The sequence below is a fragment of the Lutzomyia longipalpis genome, chromosome 2 (assembly GCF_024334085.1).
Source record: "Lutzomyia longipalpis isolate SR_M1_2022 chromosome 2, ASM2433408v1".
NCBI classification, from domain to species: domain Eukaryota; kingdom Metazoa; phylum Arthropoda; class Insecta; order Diptera; family Psychodidae; genus Lutzomyia; species Lutzomyia longipalpis.
Genome location: NC_074708.1, coordinates 17,373,849 through 17,382,617, shown reverse-complemented (window position 1 = coordinate 17,382,617; position 8,769 = coordinate 17,373,849). Strand labels below are relative to the sequence as shown.

The following is an 8,769-nucleotide window of genomic DNA, read 5'->3' as shown; positions in this document are numbered from 1 at the left end:
GGTGATACTTCTGGGAATTCAGTCTTTCCCACCCATTTGGCAATCACTGAACATGGGCGGCATGGGCTTGATTTGGACTGACCATTTTGCAAAAAAAAACGTTGAAGATGGAAAAATCCGAAAAAAAAACTTAAGGCTCTTGACTTCCATTAAATTAAAATATTCAAGAACCTGATCTTCTCAACTTTTCCTATTTTACAGGCTATTGCATTTAAAGGGTGATGAATTTAGAAAAAAAATTATAGAAGGATTTATTCGTAAATAAGAAGTTTTTTTTTGACAATTTCTCGTTTTCTCTTCTAAAAAACTGCGTGAATCTGACTGTATTCTCGATTATAGAATTTTCTCATATAGAAACGAATAAACTCCTTTATGTTTAAAAAATAATGTAAACATCATAATAGTCATTGCAAAATTGTTCATTGGCCTATCCGAGGTATTTAGCAAAGAAAAATTGCAGTTTTTGCATTTTTTTAAACGAAAGACTTCAACAAAATAGACGACGAACCCGAAATTTTCAATCGAGTTGAAAGTATTCAGAGAAAAATTGCAGCTAACTTGACATAAATACAAAAGGTCATGCCACCTGCAATCAGTGTCACACTAAAAACATTATTCCCTCCCTACCCCTCTACAAATGCTGCAAAACACCTTTGTTAATTTGTATTGGAATATGTGACGAAGAGAATTTTGTGCGCAAAATCCCCCGCATTTGATCACTTTGCCATAGCGATTTCGCGATACATTCGCTTCCCATCAATTTTGCAGCAATAAAATATCATTCAATACAATACCGAGACAGCTTCTTATAGTATTTCCACTTAATCAATTAGTAATAACTCTTCTGCATGTACGCGCATAGGCCATTGGTGCCACAGTTGTAATAATAAATAACATCAGTAAGCTGCATCCAAATCAATACTATATATACTCCCTCCTTGGTGGGTATCTCTCTCCTGCCGCGGATTTAGTACCCGGCAATCTGCTTGGCACTCAAAACTTTCGTCCCAAGGTGAGCTCTGAAAAATATTCTTGTGTGTGGCGCAAATGTATGTGATAACGATAGTCACAATAAAAGATGCAACCTCATGCAGATTCGCCAGCATTCACTTCGTAATTCGAGTTCAACACGCGGCCACGAAATATATAAATTTATCTACAAAACCCGCAAGAATGGTGTCGCTTTGTAGCCCGACTGCGGTGCTCGTATGCAGCATTGAAAATATTCCCCGCGTGCCTCTGTGTCGTTCACCATAGCACCCAGCGCCAACATCATCTAATTGTGATAATAAATACGTGACATTAAACAACATCAGAGACGACAAAGCGTGTGAGTAGCGTGCAATTTTCAATTTAAAAGCGCTATAAGAATCACTTTGGTGCACATTTCCTCGCCGTGCCCAAAGTGGGGGCTCGCTGTTACCAACAAAATCACTTTCCGTCCGCATATGTGGTTCACTGCAGCAATGACAATATAAATAATAAGGAGTTGAGATTACAGAGAAATTATTGGACTATGCTGGGGGTCCCATAGTAATTGAGTTTTGCTGTGCATCGTAGACCGAGAAAACACTTTGGTGTAAACATTGTATTTGCTGTTTATTTTTATGATGACGCCTCTTGCTTTAGAATTATTCTAGTTCCATGTAGCTTCTATTTATTCAATTAAAAGTTGGTTTATTTATAGTTTTGCTTTTTATTTTGTGTTTTTTTTTGTATTTGTAGTGATGTATAAAAAAAATGTTCTAAGAAGAATATTTTTTATTAAGCATAAAATATTCCATGTTTTAAAATTATTGAGAAAGTATTAGCACAAATGTTTCATGCATTAAAACAACTAAAAATAACCTTTGTGACGTCATTGTTTACATTTTTAAAGCAAATATTTGTCGGCTTTCGCCCAGCTCCCATTGAAAAATAGGAGATCTCTATAACGATTTTCTTATTCTTTCCTATTTCTCTTGTAGACTATGCGAGTCTTGAATTTTCTCTCAAATGGATTTTCCATACAAAAACGAATAAACTCCTTTCACAATTTTAATGGTTTTCAAAGACCCATAAGATGTACTTAAAACTTTAATTTAAAAGTTTTCTCTGCTTTAATAACATTTCATTTTTTCCGAATTTTAGTAGAATTTTCCACATTTTCCTCTCATTCTTTTCCTCTGCGTGAATATCTTCAATTGGCAAAAAAATATAATTTAGTCAATTAGCCGGCAATTAATTCTCAGTTGGAATGTCTTGCATCCGCCAATTGATTCACGAGCCCCCTGCCATGGTGCTCATTGAGCTTCTCGTCAGTTGGTGGGTCTCGCGATATCCCGCCGGGGTTACCTACGCGGGTCTCTAACTAAGTTAACCCCTCGGCGAGAATCAATTCGGCTCGCAGATCAATCACTGGCGTGCTAATGATCGATATAGTCGCCTTTCGTTTTGAAATCAATGCCTCATTTTGATATACGGCCCATCGTCCAATTGATTTATCGCGTCCCGTAATTTATGATGGCTCCCTTCCTTCCTTGAAAATTCACAACACCCCGGTGGACCACAGTGATGGACACAGTTCGATCACGCAGGATCAGGCCACAAGGCCCCATCGTCACTCGATCTTTTGATTTCTCTCCCACCTCCAGCCATTTGTCCATTCTTGGGGCACACAACAAACATTCCATATTGGCACACAGGCCAAAGTCTCCGCATTTAGAATCTATCGCGCGCCGTATGGTATGGGGCGATCTCTAAGGCGATCTGACGATCACCGATCACTAAATAAATTGTTTTATGGAAATGGAGTGTGTGTGTCTGTTTCCGCTTAACATGTGATGCTGCCATTTGCGATTTATGCGGCTGCATTGCGATCGATTTGGAGCGTCTGAAAAATCAATCAACATTGTTGTGATCGTGCAATGATCATATTTATGTGATAGTGTCATGTTGAAAATTTTTATCCTCCATGTCCATCAAGACTGTCGGTCATTTGTTTTCTTCTTGTATCCCAAAGATAAGGCGGAAAGCCTTCTCCTCGCACAATCTTCATGGACTGTGTTTGGTTTTTTTCGGCGGGACGCGTTCATCACTCCACCCGCAAAAGGAGAGCAAGAAGGCACCACATATCCGTGAGATAGAAAAAGAGAATGAGATGAAAAATATGACTAATGGTTGCTTGAAGGGAAATCAATGTTTGTTCGGTAGATGACCATTGATCCATCAATCATTTTTAACGATTGATGATTTTCCGTATTTTATCTTTCGTGCCTTATATTTTAAACATGGATTTTTCGGTGATTTACACCCCAAAAAATTAATCCATTAATTTACATGTTCAAAAATTTGTTTTACTAGTAATTGAATTAATACCCCCAAGTGCCAAAGAGAGGTGTACGAACAAAGACACCCAATCAACGAGGGATCTTCTGCCACAACCTCTCGAGAAAATTCAAACTTTCCGCTTCGAATGTATTTCCTCTTTTTTTTTCTTCAATGCTTATGAGGAGCATCTCTTTTGCTCAGCTCATCTTTTTATTGAGAAAATAATATATATGTATATAACTCAAAAAGTGCCGACATGTCAGTCAATTCGCACCGAAACAGATTTTTGATGGTCGAAGCAAACAGATCATTCGTAAAAAGTGATGGTTCCATTATTGACTGATGAGAGAAAGAAGCAAAAGGTTCAAAGAAGGTTGCCAAAAAGATATCAACTCTCTAAGATCGCGTGCTCATTTCTTTCGGGACGCATTAGCAGCCCCTGAAGAGCGTGAAGCCTTGCAAAGTGCGAAGTTCTTTTTTTTTTAGGTGAATTTGCACCTATCTGCGAAAATATATTCCGCATGTTAAACCTGCAGGCGCTTCGGCAGATATTGTAGAAATTTGTGGGTGCGATCACCAGAAGGTAAATATTTGCGGAGAGGGCTCTTCCCGTCGCCACTCTGAACCAATAAAGAGATAACTATTTTTGTTGAATGTGAAAAATAATATTCAGTGCTTGTTGATTTTGGATCACTCAGCTAGGGTAAACAAACCAATAAAAATATAGTCTTGCGCCTCCTTTAGCGCACGCCGTGAAAGATTCATCTTCAAAGGAAGCGATTATTTTGGACATAGACAATGTGTGAATTTGCCATTTCCTCTTCCTAACGTGTAGTTTTCTTTGTCAACTAACAAGTTTTTTTCTTGCAAAATTTGATGCTAAAATCCATAAAGATGTTTGTTTATTTATTGTGCCAACGGGAACTTATTGAAGATGCTATTGCTCAATTAATTTTGACGTCAGATGGCACTACTTAAACTTAGCCTCTCTAGCGGAGAAAATATTAAAGGATTTTAAAGTTGTTTTTCAATTTAAAGAGGTTTAGTAAAATTAGGAAATCCCTCAATTTTATTAAATTAACTTTATTACCAAAAATATTTACAGAGAAAAAAATAACACTAGATGTCACCTCTGAAATTCAATCCCCTCTAGCGGGGAAATATTTTTATCAAATTTACCATTAAAAATTTAATACTGATAAATTACTTATTCGTAAACCAGTGCTCCTGTATAAATGATAAAATTTCTAGCAAAACTTTCCATTACTCTGTGACGCAAGTGTATGATGAGATTTCTCACGCGAGATTCATTCATAAACATCTTCATTGGGATTTGTGGTGATGTACAAAAAAAAAGAAAATACACGAGTTTGGTAACTTATAGCATCTTAAGTCATCATTTCTAAGCAAACTAAATCCGTATATAGAAACTTCTTCTCGATAATTTATGAACATCTTTGTCAATTTGAACAATTTCACAATACAAGTCGGAAGAGTGCCGGGAAAAAAGTCCCTCAAAGCTGCGGAGCATGTCTTTGAACATTTTGTTGCCATTGTCACCGGAACCAATTCTTTGTCTTCGCCCCGCAGACCCATCATGCATCTTTTTTTTACCACTAACACAGCCTCACCCCTTCCGCGGGAACTTGTGTGTGAGAAAAGTTCAAGCAAAAATTTCAAGTGCTCTTGCGAAAGGAAATAAATTGTTTGGTGGAAAGAACTCACGTTTTTTTTGCCTTTTTCCCTCCGTGGCACCAACGACAAGAACAAGACATTAGAATGCGCTTTCTGCGATAAGAAATTCATGTCTTCTCTACAAACAAGTAATTTACCTTCGAGATGTGCCTCAACCATCGCCCCTCATTCACCTTTCGGGGGATATATTGTAAATTTGAGCGAATTTCTTGTTCATCTCTTTGGCAGTTCTTCTCTGGCCGTGTTTCACTGCTTGAAACCAATGAATGAAATTGCTTTAGGAGGAAGACTCTGTGAGACTTCTCTTTGTGAATCTACCCATTCTGGCATTGCAAAAGGAGTTACATTGTTCTTATCTTCAACTCTTCATGTTGCCCATACGGACTTCTTTTGGTTGCTTTTGTGGTGCACTCAAGACTGGTTGAGATTGATATAAGGAATTGCATTTTGACTTTTTCCGACGTATGCTTAATGTTGCATTTTACGTTAAGATTTTTATAAATAGTTTAAATAATCAAATCATCAATATTTTGAGCAATTGGGTCCATTAGTTTGTTTTATTTTACTTGTTGGAAAATTTTAAATATTTAGGGTTTTTTTTTCAAACAATTTTAATTCACTCGAAAATTTGATAAAAAATAATTAAATCTTTAAACTTTAATGATAAAGAAACAATAAAAACTCTCAAAACTTAACGTCCTAAAAGAATTTTGAAAATTATTCACCGAAATTTAATTTCACCAAAGTGAGCGATCGCAAAAATTGTTTAAATCACAGATGGCGCTTACGTAACCCTACTTTTGATCATTCTATCGCGAGGATCGCGAGCTGCCACTGACATTTCCGTTCTGTGAAATAATTTTCTTTCCCTAAGTTATTCATCGGTTAATAACGTTAATAATAATCATTAGTTGGAATAAAAGATATCCTTTGAGCTAGAAAGGTTTACAAACGAGTTAAATTTTGGTTGAGACTTATAAGTAAATAAAATTCTTCATAAATTCTTTTCCGGAAAGAAACAAAACATTTTTTTTTTAGGTAAAAATGAATTCATTTTGGGCATTTTCCAATTTGGCTCCCTTTAAATGGGAGAAAAATCAGGGCACGGAGGTCCTCAGGGATGATTGGACTATTTGGAAAGAGAGGTTCGAAAATGCATTGGTAATTCTTGGAGAAACCGACCCGAAAAAATTGAAAGCTATCTTGCTGCTCTTTGGTGGTGTTCAGCTACATACTCTCTTCCGTAACCTTTCAATAATTGATCCCCCCGAAGATGAGGCTCAATCGATTAATCCCTATGAGGCGGCATTGCAAAAGTTCGATAATTATTTCGCTCCCAAGAGACCGGATCATTTGGAGCGCTACATCTTTCGGTCAATGAAGCCAGAAGCAAATGAGTCCCCGGAAAATTTCTTCTTCAGACTATGTGGACAATCCATGTGGTGCAACTTCGGAGGAAGTGAGGAAAGTCGCTCAATTGCAATAATTGATAAGTTCGTACTGGAAGCTCCAGGTGAACTACGAAGGATGTTCTTTGAGGCAGATGATCATACATTGGCAGGCGCCAGGGAGATTCTTAAAACCTACGAGATGAATCAGATGATCCGCAAATTGGTTCATGGAGACAAGAAGAGCCGTGCTAAGAAGTGATTTGACACTAAAATGGCATTTATTCATATTCTACTAACTTTCTTAATTAATGTTGATTGGATTTAAATTTAGCAAGAAGCTGTAATGAAATATAGAAGTTAAATAAAGATTTAAAGAGAAAATATTTATAGGTGAGTTTATACTTAAGCCAAGTTTGGTACTACGTTTCGGAGATAATAATTGTGTCTTTCTTCAGGTCTGCAAAATGTAAGGCAAATCTTTAATTAATTCTGATTAAAATCGTTTCCATAAAGATTTACCGAATGAAGCTAAAAATTAAAACAATATATCAGAAAAAGAGGGATAAATATCCTTGATTTTTTTTATTCTGAATTAAGAAAATCAGAAAAACATTTTCTTTTTTCTAACGTAATTTTAATGTCCTGTTTAATTAAACTAAATATTTCTCAAAAATAAAAACAAATTAAGGGCAAAAAGGGATCTTACCACTCATTATTGGGTAAGACGTAATCATGAATGGGCCAATTTTGTAAATTCTTTGTTGGACCATCTCGCTTTCTTTGCACCTACCTTGATTGCCTGCCTCTGTGTGATGATGTTCCTGTGATTGCATCTTTATGCCATCCAGAGAGGGCCCAAGTAGACATTTTGACATGTGTAATCTGAGGATTACCGGGAGATTTATTTACCCCAAAGAATTTCAATAAACACCCATACGATGAGGGACTCTATCGTGAGCCAAGGGAGCGCTACGATGGAAGGCGGAATGAAAACATTTGTAAGACAATGATGTTAAAAAATTGTCATATGTCGCAGAGTTAATTTTAACGAATTAACACCGGTTAAGCGCATCAGCTCTTCACTTTGTCATAACAGCAGGAGTCCAGTAAGCTTGTGCTCATATCTGATAAATGTATCTTACTCCATCTCAAAATATTTATATTAATTTTTCTCCATTCACCTTTCCTATAAGATGACTTTTGGGCTTCTTCGGGTGATGGCATGGAGTTGGTAGGGAGAGGTGCAACAAAAAAATGAGCTACACACTCGTGAAGAGCAGGAATATTATGGTTTTGTTAAGAAAAAAAAAAAGGAGTCTTGTGGTTTGGCGCCAATTTTCGCTAATGCAGTGGAGTCTTTTTTCCTTCTTCCTTAGGTGAGCTTAAGCGATTTCGGAGTTTCTTCCTTCGGGGGATGAGAGTGTTATTCATCCGGTGGTTTCTGGTCGCGAGAGGGTGTCAAAACAGGAATCGATAAAATTAATTTATACTTCATTTTGGGTGAAGCTGTGTCTGGACTCTATAAATTATTGGCGCTGGTGCGTCTCGCGAATCACCATTGTCAGTGTCCCATAAAAAGCCCTTTTTATGATCTTTCCTGTGGTTTTGCAGTTCAACCACGTCCTGTTTCCGGCATGACTCAATACTTTGCCCCGAAGGATCATTGTGAGTCTCGATCCTCACCAGGGAGGAGCAAAAAAAATAAGGGAGGAGTTGAGAATGTCGAGCACAGATGAAAGGAAATCGACAACAATCATATTAATAATTCGTTGACATGATCTTGTACATCATTAATAACGTCAAATATTTTCAATATGAATATAAATTCAAATTTATGAATATTCGTTTTGACACAACACAATGCCGAAGAAGTGTCTTTTTTCTTTGCTCCCTCCACCCCACACCATTCCGTGGTGCGTCCCAATGATGAATCCCAGAAATCACATAAAGCTGCTACGCGCGCATTTTCCACTTAACCAGCATTACATTTAATGTGCCTTCAATCGGCGGCTGGTAGAAGGGGCAATGAGAAACACTGAGAGAAAAAAAATTGTAAGACAATTCTTAAGTAGTTGATTCGCTATTGTACGTGAGGACTCCATATTCCCGGAAGCAGTTGGAATAAGTAATTTTGTAGAAAGCAAGAAAAATCTCCAAGGAAATTTTCCATTTTCAGTTGAGATTAATTAAAATAAGCCGTCAAATATTTGCCCAAAAATATAAGTAATGACGTCATTATTTTGATTTCTTTAACTTTAAACCCATGAAGTATTTACGGTAATATTTTGTTAATGACAAGTTTAAGTTTCATGCATTTTAAGGGACAAAAACACAGTGGTGACGTCATTTTATGCATTTTTGTGGAAATCTCTAT

At 36.9% G+C, this 8,769-nt stretch overlaps 1 protein-coding gene across 1 annotated transcript; it reads left to right on the top strand.

Annotated features, from left to right (window-relative positions):
• The first annotated feature begins 5,810 nt into the window (after positions 1-5,810).
• Positions 5,811-6,780, top strand: LOC129791047 (uncharacterized). The gene is made up of 2 exons (XM_055828955.1): positions 5,811-5,984; positions 6,043-6,780. The coding sequence occupies exon 2, from the start codon at positions 6,049-6,051 to the stop codon at positions 6,652-6,654; it is 606 nt and encodes a 201-aa protein (XP_055684930.1). The 5' UTR covers positions 5,811-5,984; positions 6,043-6,048; the 3' UTR covers positions 6,655-6,780.
• Positions 6,781-8,769: the final 1,989 nt, after the last annotated feature.

What these genes read in the sequence shown, in the direction of transcription:
- LOC129791047 (XM_055828955.1), top strand. Translation starts at nt 6,049, where the DNA reads ATGAATTCATTTTGGGCATTTTCCAATTTGGCTCCCTTTAAATGGGAG.